This window comes from Schistocerca serialis, chromosome 8, assembly GCF_023864345.2.
Source record: "Schistocerca serialis cubense isolate TAMUIC-IGC-003099 chromosome 8, iqSchSeri2.2, whole genome shotgun sequence".
Classification (NCBI taxonomy): domain Eukaryota; kingdom Metazoa; phylum Arthropoda; class Insecta; order Orthoptera; family Acrididae; genus Schistocerca; species Schistocerca serialis.
Genome location: NC_064645.1, coordinates 183,434,145 through 183,450,144, shown reverse-complemented (window position 1 = coordinate 183,450,144; position 16,000 = coordinate 183,434,145). Strand labels below are relative to the sequence as shown.

The 16,000-nt window shown below is 37.5% G+C and overlaps 1 protein-coding gene across 1 annotated transcript in view; it reads left to right on the top strand.

The window, feature by feature from the left end:
* LOC126416619 (ATP-binding cassette sub-family G member 1-like) overlaps nt 1-16,000 on the top strand; it is a 345,855-nt gene that overhangs the window by 269,921 nt on the left and 59,934 nt on the right. Inside the window, exon 3 of the mRNA XM_050084375.1 lies at nt 13,003-13,183. Within this exon, the coding sequence (XP_049940332.1) occupies nt 13,003-13,183 (181 nt within the window). The remainder of the gene's footprint in view (nt 1-13,002; nt 13,184-16,000) is intronic.

The window sequence follows — 16,000 nt, the reverse complement described above, 5'->3', positions numbered from 1 at the left end:
GAGAGGATATAAAACGTAGACTGGCAATCGCAAGGAAAGTATTTCTGAAGAAGAGAAATTTGTTAACATCGAGTATAGATTTAAGAGTCAGGAAGTCGTTTCTGAAAGTATTTGTACGGAGTGTAGCCATGTATGGAAGTGAAACGTGGACGATAAATAGTTTAGACAAGAAGAGAATAGAAGCTTTCGAAATGTGGTGCTACAGAAGAATGCTGAAGATTAGAAAGGTGGATCACATAACTAATGAGGAGGTATTGAATACGTAGAATTGGGGAGAAGAGAAATTTGTGGCACAACTTGACTAGAAGAAGGGATCGGTTGGTAGGACATTACCTATTTAGTATTGGAGGGCAGCGTGGAGGGTAAAAATCGTAGAGGGAGACCAAGAGATGAATACACTAAACAGATTCAGAAGGATGTAGGTTGCAGTAGGTACTGGGAGATGAAGAAGCTTGCACAGGATAGAGTAGCATGGAGAGCTGCATCAAACCAGTCTCAAGACTGAAGACCACAACAACAACAACAACTGTCTTTGGTTTGGTTTCCCCACAACATTATCTATGTGACCGTCTCATTGTAAGTGATTCGTAGTTGTGAATCACTGAGTATTTAGTTGAGTTTACGGAATTTAGGTTTGTTTACGGAATTTAGGTTTGTGTGACTGAAATTTAGCGGACTCTTTTTAGTTCTCATGTGGATGACTTCACACTTTTCATTATTTAGAGTCAACTGCCACTTTTTGCACTGTACAGATATCTGGTGTAAATCATTTTGCAAATAGTTTTGACCATGTTGGTAAATGACAGCATCATCGACAAACAATTTAAGAGGGCTGCTTAGATTGTCTCCTAAATCATTTATGTAAACCAGGAACAACGGAGGGCATATAACACTTCCTTGAGGAATGCCAGATGTTACTTCTGTTTTACTCGATGACTTTCTATTAGTTATTACGAACTGTGACCTTTCTGACAGGAAATCACGTATCCAGTCACACAACATACGACAGAAGAAGACTTCTGTTTGTTAATAAAAATCACATTTTGTTGGAATAAGGTTATTAAACATAGCACTTTTAAGGTTGGCAGCGCGGGATTGGGTTTGGTAGAGAATTTAAAAAAAAATTACGCAGTCATGATAATCTGTTATTGAATTTGGTTAAGTGTCACCGGGACACTAAATTTTCGTTACACGTTGCTCATAATAGAGGAATATATGATCGTCTTGTCACACTGTCCGAATTCCATGCCAGTTTTGCTGTATCCTTAAAACCTGCATTGCCTGCAGTTTTTAAACTGTCTTAACGTCATTCATTAGAGCCAAACCAGAAATACTAATTAAGTGTCCTTACGAAGCCGTTTTTCAGTTTCGCTTTATATCTGTATTGCAGGTTACTTTGACGGTACTCGCCGAAACAGATTTAACGCTCTCTCTTCACTTTGATTATATTGTTCTTAGTTTTACATTTGCTGTGCACAGCCCTGAAAATATAAAATTATTGAGCCAAATAATATGTACTGCGCACCACAATTTTCGCTTTTCTATTCTTTTATAAAAAGGTATAGGACACGAATATAGCAAAATGTAGAAGCTGATGTAGGATAGCCAAAGGATTAGCGGCAAATACTGACTGATGAACTGAACACACTATATCAAGCTCCCTGGGAGCGTCTCCCAGTTGAGGATATAGCAAGGATTGTCAGACAGATTTTTAGAAGAATGGTCGTCAATCTGCGGCCTAAGGGTCGCATGTTGCGTGTGGGCTATATGTGGCCCGGATCAAGTGTTTCGTGTGGCCCGCGGATCTCAGCAGTATTTTACAGTAATACGCTTCTAACAACTAATAGCTGAATCCAAAAGCTTCAACTAACGTTAAGGGCTTCTAAAGAGCGTATTTTTCTAGATCAGTAACAAACAAAAATACTTGCAGAGACATTAGTATTTTAAGATGTTGTTAATTTTAACTGACATTGGTAAATTTGACCGTGAGCTTACGTCAGGGCAAAGTCGTATGTGGAGCGGTCACTGCAATGTTGATAAAAATGAGAGAAGGAATATTTTATTTTTTGTCTTCCAATGCTGACACCTCAACGAGCGTGCGCAAACAGCACCAATCAGCTGCAGTGGTGCAAATGTCAAACAGAAGCAACATGTGTTCGTGAATGTGCGTTATACATACGGTCATCTCTAAATGTGGTAAATGTTTTAACAAGTAATATGAAATCAAGTTAAGACTGTTGTAATACAATACAATGAGTAATGGGAAAATAACGTAGTAAAATTTGTGGTCATGTCTCATATTGCAATTGCCGTTAACAATTAATGTAAGGTACTAATTTAAGTCCCCCCCCATGAACCATGGACCTTGCCGTTGGTGGGGAGGCTTGCGTGCGTCAGCGATACAGATGGCCGTACCGTAGGTGCAACCACAACGGAGGGGTATCTGTTGAGAGGCCAGACAAACATGTGGTTCCTGAAGAGGGGCAGCAGCCTTTTCAGGAGTTGCAGGGGCAACAGTCTGGATGATTGACTGATCTGGCTTTGTAACATTAACCAAAACGGCCTTGCTGTGCTGGTACTGCGAACGGCTGAAAGCAAGGGGAAACTACAGCCGTAATTTCTCCCGAGGACATGCAGCTTTACTGTATGATTAAATGATGATGTCGTCCTCTTGGGTAAAATATTCCGGAGGTAAAATAGTCCCCCATTCGGATCTCCGGGCGGGGACTACACAAGAGGATGTCGTTATCAGGAGAAAGAAAACTGGCGTTCTACGGATCGGAGCGTGGAATGTCAGATCCCTTAATCGGGCAGGTAGGTTAGAAAATTTAAAAAGGGAAATGAATAGGTTAAAGTTAGATATAGTGGGAATTAGTGAAGTTCGGTGGCAGGAGGAACAAGACTTTTGGTCAGGTGATTACAGGGTTATAAATACAAAATCAAATAGGGGTAATGCAGGAGTAGGTTTAATAATGAATAAAAAATAGGAGTGCGGGTTAGCTACTACAAACAGCATAGTGAACGCATTATTGTGGCCAAGATAGACACAAAGCCCATGCCTACTACAGTAGTACAAGTTTATATGCCAACTAGCTCTGCAGATGATGAAGAAATTGATGAAATGTATGACGAGATAAAAGAAATTATTCAGGTAGTGAAGGGAGACGAAAATTTAATAGTCATGGGTGACTGGAATTCGTCAGTAGGAAAAGGGAGAGAAGGAAACATAGTAGGTGAATATGGATTGGGGGGAAGAAATGAAAGAGGAAGCCACCTTGTAGAATTTTGCACAGAGCATAACTTAATCATAGCTAACACTTGGTTCAAGAATCATGAAAGAAGGTTGTATACCTGGAAGAATCCTGGAGATACTAAAAGGTATCAGATAGATTACATAATGGTAAGACAGAGATTTAGGAACCAGGTTTTAAATTGTAAGACATTTCCAGGGGCAGATGTGGATTCTGACCACAATCTATTGGTTATGAACTGCAGATTGAAACTGAAGAAACTGCAAAAAGGCGGGAATTTAAGGAGATGGGACCTGGATAAACTGAAAGAACCAGAGGTTGTACAGAGTTTCAGGGAGAGCATAAGGGAACAATTGACAGGAATGGGGGAAAGAAATACAGTAGAAGAAAAATGGGTAGCTCTGAGGGATGAAGTAGTGAAGGCAGCAGAGGATCAAGTAGGTAAAAAGACGAGGGCTAATAGAAATCCTTGGGTAACAGTAGAAATATTGAATTTAATTGATGAAAGGAGAAAATATAAAAATACAGTAAATGAAGCAAGCAAAAAGGAATACAAACGTCTCAAAAATGAGATCGACAGGAAGTGCAAAATGGCTAAGCAGGGATGGCTAGAGGACAAATGTAAGGATGTAGAGGCTTGTCTCACTAGGGGTAAGATAGATACTGCCTACAGGAAAATTAAAGAGACCTTTGGAGAGAAGAGAACCACTTGTATGAATATCAAGAGCTCAGATGGCAACCCAGTTCTAAGCAAAGAAGGGAAGGCAGAAAGGTGGAAGGAGTATATAGAAGGTTTATACAAGGGCGATGTACTTGAGGACAATATTATGGAAATGGAAGAGGATGTAGATGAAGATGAAATGGAAGATAAGATACTGCATGAAGAGTTTGACAGAGCACTGAAAGACCTGAGTTGAAACAAGACCCCGGGAGTAGACAACATTCCATTAGAACTACTGATGGCCTTGGGAGAGCCAGTCATGACAAAACTCTACCATCTGGTGAGCAAGATGTATGAGACAGGCGAAATTCCCACAGACTTCAAGAAGAATATAATAATTCCAATCCCAAAGAAAGCAGGTGTTGACAGATGTGAAAATTACCGAACTATCAGTTTAATAAGTCACAGCTGCAAAATACTAATGCGAATTCTTTACAGACGAATGGAAAAACTGGTAGAAGCGGACCTTGGGGAAGATCAGTTTGGATTCCGTAGAAATGTTGGAACACGTGAGGCAATACTAACCTTACGACTTATGTTAGAAGAAAGATTAAGAAAAGGCAAACCTACGTTTCTAGCATTTGTAGACTTAGAGAAAGCTTTTGACAACGTTAACTGGAATACTCTCTTTCAAATTCTGAAGGTGGCAGGGGTAAAATACAGGGAGCGAAAGGGTATTTACAATTTGTACAGAAACTAGATGGCAGTTATAAGAGTCGAGGGGCATGAAAGGGAAGCAGTGGTTGGGAAAGGAGTGAGACAGGGTTGTAGCCTCTCCCCGATGTTATTCAATCTGTATATTGAGCAAGCAGTGAAGGAAACAAAAGAAAAATTCGGAGTAGGTATTAAAATTCATGGAGAAGAAGTAAAAACGTAATTCTGTCAGAGACAGCAAAGGACTTGAAAGAGCAGTTGAACGGAATGGACAGTGTCTTGAAAGGAGGATATAAGATGAACATCAACAAAAGCAAAACGAGGATAATGGAATGTAGTCAAATTAAATCGGGTGATGCTGAGGGGATTAGATTAGGAAATGAGACACTTAAAGTAGTAAAGGAGTTTTGCTATTTAGGGAGTAAAATAACTGATGATGGTCGAAGTAGAGAGGATATAAAATGTAGGCTGGCAATGGCAAGAAGTCGTTTCTGAAGAAGAGAAATTTGTTAACATCGAGTATAGATTTAAGTGTCAGGAAGTCGTTTCTGAAAGTATTTGTATGGAGTGTAGCCATGTATGGAAGTGAAACATGGATGATAACCAGTTTGGACAAGAAGAGAATAGAAGCTTTCGAAATGTGGTGCTACAGAAGAATGCTGAAGATAAGGTGGGTAGATCACGTAACTAATGAGGAGGTATTGAATAGGATTGGGGAGAAGAGAAGTTTGTGGCACAACTTGACTAGAAGAAGGGATCGGTTGGTAGGACATGTTTTGAGGTATCAAGGGATCACAAATTTAGCATTGGAGGGCAGCGTGGAGGGTAAAAATCGTAGAGGGAGACCAAGAGATCAATACACTAAGCAGATTCAGAAGGATGTACGTTGCAGTAGGTACTGGGAGATGAAGAAGCTTGCACAGGATAGAGTAGCATGGAGAGCTGCATCAAACGAGTCTCAGGACTGAAGACCACACAACAATAACTAATTTAAGTAGGTTACCAGTTAACAGAAAGATAGACGAGGGAAGGTGTGGTAAAATGGCCAGGATAAGAAAAGTGGCCAATGCATATTTTTTGCCCTGCTGCTTGACGAGAAGTGGTCAGATGAGTTCTAATATCCAACGCCATTTAAATTGAAACAAATGAGTCCTCGGTCAGTATTATTTTCAGTCTATAAATAATAGTCTAAAAATGATAGGTTCATTTGTTTAAATTTTAATTTAGAAACGGTCACTGAACCAAGCAGCCATTTTTAAAACTTTACTTCGCCATTGTAGTCAGTGAGATTGACAGAGGAAGCTTTCTTCGTTGCTTTTTAGTAAAATGGTTTTTGTTCTTTACTCGTCTTACGCAAGAGAATACAAACGATGTGCTGCAGTCGCCTGGTATTCTTTCAGATAGTAGGACTGTAGAAGCCTAGAAAGTTTTCCTGGAAATCAAAACAACAAACATGGGATCTTGTTGCGTTGGCAATTGGCACAGCATCCGCTTAGATACTTAAAACTGACCGCAATGTAAGCCTTCAGAAAAATGCATGTAGTTCCAGCATATTATTTACTTTTTCACTTAGAAATATTTCATGTTATACCTTATGATATGTAGATTCCAAATGTTTAAGTGGTAAGATTCTATCATGAGTGAATATTTCGTCCATACGAGGGCTACGACTGTCGATACATACAAATTAAACAAATATTTTCACCAGTCACTTGCTTATTTTAATAAACAATTTTAATCATTAGTATAAGACGCAAAATAACTTACACTCTCCTAGGACTGCGACTGTGAAAAGACGTCTGTATTCCTCACCAACACCAGACCTGTAAATAAACAGTTCTCCGCCTGAAGAAGACGATGTGAACCATCGAAATGCGTACGGGCAAAATTAACAAGTGACTGGCGCATTAAATGTTTTATTGGTAAGCTTCTACCAGTAACAATGGTTTGGTGAAAACTGAATTTCGATTTGAGTGCCCACTACATCCGCTTCCCCTCCGCCATCATCTTCCGATTAGACCTGAGATGTCACCAACATGTTCGATGACCATTCCTATTCCATATCTATGACTCAGCCAGAATTGGAAAAAACTTTGACAGTTCGCTTCTTATAGCTGACGCAGTTTTTAAATATATAAGTGTGACTACAGTATGTTCACCATTAAAGAGGGGAAGGGGGACGGTACAACAAAAATGTTAGTACAGAATTGGAAGACGAGCAGAGGAGATGAGAACACAAAACGGAAGCACAGCAGCTTTGCGGTTGCTGGAACCAGTGGCATGTTATGAAAAAGAGGTCGGGACTATATGACACAAAAAATAAAATTGCCTTTAAGAGATCAGTTGGCTTCTATTGTGGGAAATGATCCATCGCCATATGATCTAAATGCAGATGGGCCACATACTATGGCCGGTCGGTATGGGACTTATTGAAAAAATGCCTGTAATCTTGGACTAATAATGTTGTTTTTTTCACTAATGCGAACTATGTGGACAACAGTATTATTGAGAAAAGACATTACATTTGTACACAATGTTTTAACGGTCTGTAGTAGTTGCTACTTTAATAGCACATGGCAACTAAACAGGAACAGATATAGTAGAATAAAACATTAGACTGTAACAACTATGTAAGTGACTGGATTATTTTCTGCAGCAGAAAGGATAGCCCACTGCGACTGAAAGCTGACACCAGAGTAAATTTCACACAGGATGGTACAAGTGTGTTAGTAGCAGTTTTATGAACGATAGCATGACCAAATTATAAAAAAAATATATATGTATCTAAAATAGCAAAATTAAATTAGGAAACATTTATTTTATGAATAAAAGCAGGAGGTCATGTCCAAAAGTTCTTGAAATATATTAGATAAATAAACTTATGACATCTTACCTGGATCTCATTCTGGACTGTCCCTGTGAAGCAAATACATGGATCCCCACGTTTCTCCCATTTTGGAAGTGCATTCAGGAAGGCTTTCTTTGTTAGTATTTAGCGCCCTATGTGATTCTTCTTGAATCTGCCTGACTGTTATAAATCTTCGTCCCTTCAACCTGATTTTCATCTTAGGGAAGAGGAAGAAGTCACACGAAGCTAAGTCTGGTGCATGTGGTGTGTGGAGAATAACTGTCTTCTTGTTTTTTAGTAAATAATTCCTGAATAATGTAAGCCGTATGCAGCTGTGAATTGTCATAGTGGAGTACCCAGTCGCTTGTACGCCACTTCTGTTACAACTGGCAAACTTTTTTTGGCCGAGGTGAAGGAGGACTGTTATATTGCAACGATTGCCGATTAGTCTCAGCGTCAGGGTCAACCCAACTTTCGTCACCAGTGACAGTCTTTGCAAGAAAGTTTGGAATGTCTTGAAATAGTTGTTTAAAGTTTTCTGCAAACTTCCTCGCAGTGTTACTTCTGTCCGTGTGGAAGCAGTCATAGCCCAAATTTCTCTGCAATCCTTCTCATGTTCAATTCTTCTGAAAGATTACACCCATAATATGTTCCCAAGGTATTGCAGAGGTGCAGAATCAGATTTCTCACTTTCTCAACATTTTTGGTGTGGTTCCTGTTGACACCCCAACAGTATGATCATCGTCATAAGTTGAAGTTCGCCCATTTCTGATATATTTATACCTGTCATAATACTGTGTCTGGCCTAAGGTGTTGTTTCCAAAACTTTGTTTCAACATTTGGTGTGTTTCTGCAGTGCTTGTGGGAAGTTTAAAACAAAGCCTTACACAAACGCACTGCTTTTTCAAGTCAGCCATCACAAAACTGTAAACTCATGAAAGCATGACATTGGGAATATGATCATCATCAACAAACCAAACCACTCTGTTCAAAGCCAGTTGGCACACTGAATGGAAAGGTATTACAGTGGACTCATAACCATTTGCCTGCAAAGTTCTAATTTTGTGAATTTGGGGATACTACCTTGCCAATGATAGTGAGAAAGGCCCTACTGTATTAATGCTTGAGTGTTTTTCTGCCTTAGTGTTTGCCGCTATGTCATCACAGGGTTCATCAAAATCTATCAACTCAGTGACAGTACAGAAGTTTCCTAGAGCTCTTCGCTGATAAATGTGTGCGGCGTCTGACCGAAAAGAAACGATTCTGATATTGCAATTTATGCAAACTGAAGTCTTTGTACTTCCAGAGAAGACCAATGACTTTTGTATTGTGCTGTATTATAAAAGTCGATATCTTGGTCACAAAACATTTTATTACTAAAATTATTAATCAATTTAAATGAGATATTTTGTGATCAAGACATTGCCTTTTATAATCTACTGCAATTAATCTACCATAATGAGTTATGATAAGGATTTGGAATTGCTGCAGTAAGATGTCACAAATACCCACTCTTTTTCATTGAGTACTATCCAGAGCTTAGCTCTTGAAACGTTACCAAATGGTTTTCAAAAGTTATAAAACTTACATGAGTGTTCATTTAATTCCTTATGTTTTCTACTAATTATTTCAAAGTAGAAACTTTCCAGTTTTAATCTGTTTGTTATTTTGTGATTGAAACTGAACTTTATAGCTTTTATTTGGTTGTTTAAAACTGCAGTACACTTTTAGTAGCCATTATCTTAGAGACTTATCAGGTTTCGATCTAACTTGTTTTAAATTTTATTTTTAAATAGTGATATTTTTAGCTTCATTTCAAAACTTGTGGACATTATGAGATATCAGATACATGTTAAACAGGAGCAGCAGTTGAGTATGTGTTGAATATTCATAATAGGCCTATTCATCATCAGGTTTTCCTGCTTGTTGGTTTTTATGCTTTCTTATAATTATTTCTTAACTGCCTATTGCAGTGTGTGGTTGCAGTTGCCTGCAATGGCTTCATACAATGCCATATTCAGTTTTTCATATGTATTCATCAACCTGATCTCTGTGATTATGATAACCTATGTACGTGATGATGAATCGCATCTCGTGTGGAAGTATCCATTAGTATTTGCTTATTGCTGTGTATGAAGTGTGTGTATTCATTGGCATCATTTTTTGTGTGGTGAAATATGAAATAAAAGTGCCAGACCCATAATTCTGGATCCAAACACATCAAGAAAGAATGCTGGACGAGGAGTTTGATCTGAAATGGCTAATTGTTGATGCAGTTTGGCAACGTCGAATGGTTTGTATGTGACACAGAGTGCTCTGATTGGAAGAAACCAGCTCAAGTGCATGAACAGTCAGCTGTCAAGTGATTTTAATCAGAATGTAGTATTAACAACATTTTTAATCTTACTTATGCCACTATACTTTAAAACCAATTGATAATTTTTTCCTTTGTGTGAGTTACCAATTTTTAAGTAGAAGTTCGTTGATAAAGTAGAAGGATATGTCTAGGAGAAATGAGTTTAGGTAGATAGGTTGAGGAACCTTAGAAAAGAGGGGCAGGTCACTTAACCCCAATCTGAAACAGGTGGCTCCCTCTCATCCTGAAATCTGAGTTCCCTGCTGCTCCTTTCTAACCTTCACCAACCTATCTCTCTTTCCTCCCCCATGAAGGAAATAATGTTTCCAAAATCTGGCATTAGTGTTTTCACTGTTAAATGTGTTTCTTGGCAATAAGGGAAACTGATCTCCTAAAGGTAAGTACTGGCCAGACATTCTTCTCTTTGCAATTTTATAGTGTTCACAAAGGAATTTCCCTATTGATTCAATTAAAAATAAATATACCCTTCTCATGATTGTGCTAAGACCTTGAAATGTTTTTATTATGTTGATCCTCTGTGAGAAATAACACAGCAGTTGTAACACTGTTTTTTACAAAAAATGATTTTATTTCCTTCTATTGTGAGACAGAAATGACCGACATAGATTGGTGTCTTCTACTATACACTATTGGACTAACAAATGAATGAATGAATGTATAAATCAGTGAAAATATGTGATCACGTAACTGAACAAGCTGACACAGTGATTTAGGCAGTTAATCACTATTACTTGACACGAGGCTTAAATGTCATCACTCCTGTTGGTTTAGTTTTCCTGGAGTTGCCATTAATCACTTTAGCTGAATTTTTGAATGGTTGATTTATTTATACAGTTTTGACTGTGTGACAGAAATAATTGAGGATCAAAGCAGCACACCAAACTGCTTCTCTTGATTAGTGACAGTAAGCCACTAATTCACCAGCCATAAAAAGGTCATTATGTGTAAAGTGTTTGACATAATTATCCACAATCTGGTCCCCTGTATGTGAAATTGTACCAGTTGTTAATATAATTTATAATCAATTCAGTTCATACATTGCTCCATTTTAGGCAGAGAACTATCAAACAGATCAGAGTGAATTAAGCAGATCACAAACTATACAATTCGAAAGTCGGTTTGATGTGTGAGTAACATTTTGGATAATTTGAAAATGCTGTTGAGGAATAAAATCTTAAGGTACTATATCATTGATGGTATCCTCTATTAATTCACTGTGAAGACGTTTCCAAATATATTCTGTGAGACATTATATTTTTCTTGTACTGCCTGCCAAGGAAGTCGTCAGAACATGTGCTGTTTTGAGTGCTGAAGACTATTATGATAAATGAACACAACTGAAATAGGATCCACACACAGAGCAGTTTTGCATATATTATGCTTTCTTGCTCTCTCACTTAACTTGTGGAAATGTCCTATGAGGCAACTCCTCTGGTGCAAGAACAGTACTTATGTGGGCAGGGGAGCAGGGTGGGGGGGGGGGGGAGGAGGAAAAGGCAAGGGGAGGGAAGCAGTGAGAACATTCAAGCATTCCAAAGAGAGAGGCACGCTGGCCACATTTCAAAGAAAGAAAAATACCTTCTCTCTATAGTAAACCACCCAGTCTCTTCACAGTGAAAAAGCAGCCATAGTTTTATCTACGATTACCCATCTGGGTAGCTGTGTGTGTTAAAGCATCGCTTCCAGGATGGGGATGTGCACCGACCCCATATCGAATTTGTGCAGTTGATTAAACATGCTGGCAAGACTGGATGGGGTTTTCAGGCAGTTCCTTACACCCCACTAGGTGAATGCTGGTCTGGTACCCAAGTCCCTTCTCAGCAACAAGATTTGCAAACATTTAAAAAACTTTGCTCACTTCCTCATAAATAACACTAAATGCATAGAGGTGGGGTACACATGTTTTGTCATGGGGGGTTAATAGAGTGGCAACAGGAAGGGCACCTGGCCACCTCTTAAATTAATCATGTCAAATATGTAAGTAATCATGCTGACCTTGTCCCAATGAGGGACAAAGACATAAGAAAAAGAAGAAGAAAGTCTATTTGCAATTGTGGAATAAGGAACATAAATGAGACAGTTTTAGAATATACTAGATTAATTAAGTCCTAAAATAGTTTCAAATATACTAGCATAAAGCTGTAAAACAGGCTGTCCTTGATACTGAGAGACCTGCTGAGACCTACCATACAATTCCTATAAAAGGCATGCACAGAACCCATAAATCATAGCTTTTTTTATGTGGTAGAAGAATTTTATACAAAATGTGGTATTCTAAACCTAATAAGTAATTTTAAATTTTAAATCTAAACATAATTTGTAATTTCAACATAAAATCCCATTATGATATAATATTAATACCATACCCAAATCATATGCACGATCAGTGGTTGATGAATAAATATGAAAATCTGAATATGAATCATTCATACTGTTTATGTCATGTCAATATTCCAAATAACTGGATCCTCTTTTTTTTCCTTCTACCTGCTAACATACCCAGTGATACAAAAACACCATCTTAATTCGTGTTATCTCTCACTGAAACTCTTTCATGGTCTAGCTCCATAATTCAACACTTGTATTCTTATGGCTTAGTTGTATTAAAGAACTTATTTCAAATGGTTGAAGAATCAAATTACACTACTTAGACTCTGCTGTTTGCACTTCTAATTTGTGAAAATATAGTCTGAACATTCTGCAATAAATGACCAAGAATTATGTATAGTCATTATAAGATAAGGTTAGGATATACTAAATGCATTTCAATTATCTCCATTTCTGTGTTCCATGGTACATTTCAATGACAGTCTTCGATAAAGTGCAACAGGATATTCTCTCTAGAGTGTCTTCATCTGCACTACCAGACTAGTTGGTTCAGGCATTTACCATTCTGTTGCTTTCAATTACTTCTACTGATAAAATGAATATCTACTGTCCTGGACATACCATTAACTTCATCAATAATAAGTTATTTTATTTCCGTTTGACACTTTCTTTAGCCACTTATATTGCACAGTTGTGTTTTTTGTATGCAACTATGTCATCATATCTGAAGTTCAAGAACTTCCTGTCACACTTAACTGACAAATTCTTTTTGCACTCGCAATACTTACATTGTAATATGGTTCATGTGATGAAAATTTTTCAGGAGGAGGGGTGTAACTGGTGACTTACTTGTAAATGGCCTGCAACGAGACCCACGTGAATTCCAAAGTATGTCCTGTTACATCATGCAAGACGACAAATTGCAGCCACACTTGTCAGTAAGTGAGGCCATGACCTTTGCTGCTAATCTGAAAATTCCTGATCATCATCGTAAACATGATAAGGTAAACAATCACTTTAGTTTCTTTTTATTGAAGTGTGTGTTAATGAGGACTACATAATAAACCCCACTTAGAAGTGTGAATAAAGAGAAAAATGAATTTTATTTGAAATATCAGTGAATATAATTTGCCTATACCACAATATCCTTTGCTAAAGGCAATTAGTTTTTGAATGAATCTCCCATCTTCAGATTACTGAACAATCTTTAATAGAGGGCACTACAGTTGTTGTAATTAAATGACACATGGATAATATTATGAGGTAATGATGGTTAGTCAAATGTTTTCTACATTTCTTGTTTCTTGTTTTAATTTAACTGAATCTTAAGCATTTCTTGGACTGTCTGTAGCCCTATGACTACTAAATTGCTTTTTATACAGGGTGTACATAAAGTCTGGGAACACTTTCAATTATTTATTGCACAAGAACTAAACATTGTACAGATATCATACATACATCATTTTGAAGAGAAACCCTGAAAGTATTTTTTCATGTATACTGCCACAGTGTAGTTTGATAATTTGCCAATAGTCAGTGCTAGTCGCAAACGCGGCGAGTTCAGGTGAGGAGCGAGCTTTCTGTGTGTTGGAGTTCGACAAAAACTAGTGTGCTACAGCTGTTCAGTGGATGTTTAGAACCAAGTACAGTAACAAGCCACCAGCAAGGGAGGCCATTCACCACTGGCACAACAAATTTGTTACAATGAGTGCCTGGCAGAGAGAAGCAGGCGTCCCAGTGTGAGTGAAGTGAATGTGGATCGTGTACGAGAGACATTCATAAGGAGGCCGAAGAAATCAGTGCATCGTGCATCCCGTGCACTCGAAATCACTCCAATGACATTCATCTTTCAGCAGGATGGGACTCAACCCCATTTTCAGTATGAAGTTTGTGGGTACCTGACCACGGAGCTGCTGCAACGATGGATAGGCCGTGCTACCGAAGGGGACAGCTGTTTCATGAAATGGCCTGCCCGATCACCAGATCTCACTCCTTGTGAATTTTTTCTGTGGGGACAGATTAAAGATCTGGTGTATGTACCGCCTCTACCACATGATGTGGCAGAGCTCTGGGAAAAAATACGGGAAGCAACTTCCATGGTCGAAGATGCAATGGTGGGATGGGTATGGCAAGAATTTGATTACCGTATTGATGTCTGCCGGGTCACTCATGGTTCACATATCAAATGTTTATAAAAAAAAAAAAAAAAAAAAAACAAAAAACAAAAAAAAAAAAAAAAAAAAAAAAAACACTTGCAGAGTTTCTCTTCAAAATGCAATATGTATGGTATCTGTGCAATGTTTAGTTCTTGTGCAATAAATAATTGAAAATGTTCCAGGACTTTATGTACACCCTGTATAAAAAGCAATTTTGTAGTCATAGGCCTACAGACAGTCCAAGAAATGTTATTTTAAACATAGAACAGTTTCAGTCTTGTTTCCCATATTTTTTCCATTAAGCTCCTTCTTTTTCCTCCCTCATCCCAGCCTACCTTTATATTATTCTACTTAATAATTTACCATATGATACATATAATTCCAGCAAATGTTTCATTATATGTTTACTTTTTAATATTTCAGAAGTAGCTCGGATTCCATGGTACTGAAAATATGTAACAAGTGGAAACCAATTATGTTAGGTTGCACAAATGTGGTGTTTCATTATTGTTATTTATCAATTTCACAACAGTTTTATACTGAGTAGTTGTTAATTTACTATCAGTTAAACTGATGTATAGGGTTTTCAGAGTTTGTGTCTTGGGAAGGAATTTTGGTTTCAGCCATGCCTTACTTTTATAATGTTATTCATTGGTTTCCTGTTTCAATAAATTTTACTCTTAATAGTAGACATAGCAATACATAAATGCCACCTGTTCTTCAAAATAATCACTGAATTTTACAAATAGCATTTAAAAAAAGTTTTTGTAAAATTATATCATAAATTTTATGTAATCTTCAGTAATGCAATTATTTATGCAATGAAACAGGTTAAGTCACAATTGTTTCATTACACCATGACCCTAGTGCCACCTAGCAGTTTATCCCACTGGTATCAGTTTTGATCCTTGAAGGTAGTTTGCACTTGTCTATTGTTAAGGATTGTTGACTAGATATCATGTATTCATTTGAGTAAGTTTCTACTGGCTCTTAATAATGACATTAATTATTTGGTAAGCTTTATACCATATTTTACTTTATATATCATGATTCCGTTTAATGGTGAAGAAGTAATCTGTTATGTATTTATATTGATTCAATTTTTGTCTTTGTATTTTCTATAGTATTTGATAATAACATAAGTTGAAGCCTGTAAGGCATAGAGGAATAGTAAAGTTGTGGTTCAGACATCTCATAGTGTTTTCAGTGCATCCAAAGGCCACTTTGTCACACAGTGCTTATACACACATTGTAGCTGATACATATTTAATTTAACACTGAAAAATTCGACTTTGTCTAGGTAGTGTATGAGTTTCTTTGGAACTTCATGTCATGCAGGTTTTTTGGCAGACTTGATACATGAGTACCAAGGTTCTTTTTCTAGAATTTTCAGTTGGTATGGTATGCTTAATATCTCCTTTTCTGGGTTATACAACCTGTGTTGCATTTTAGTGCACTTTCTATATCACCAAAGTCATTGTCTTTCAATAAGAATGAATGACCAGAAATAAAAAAAATTAGGGTAATCATTTTAAGAGTGACATGTTGCTATGGAGCAATCTTCAATATCAGAATCATTTTTATGTTTCTGTTCTGCTCCCCACAAGAATCAGACCACAAAATTAGTGCTTTAACTTGTTCACTACCATTGCTAAGAATGTGTCT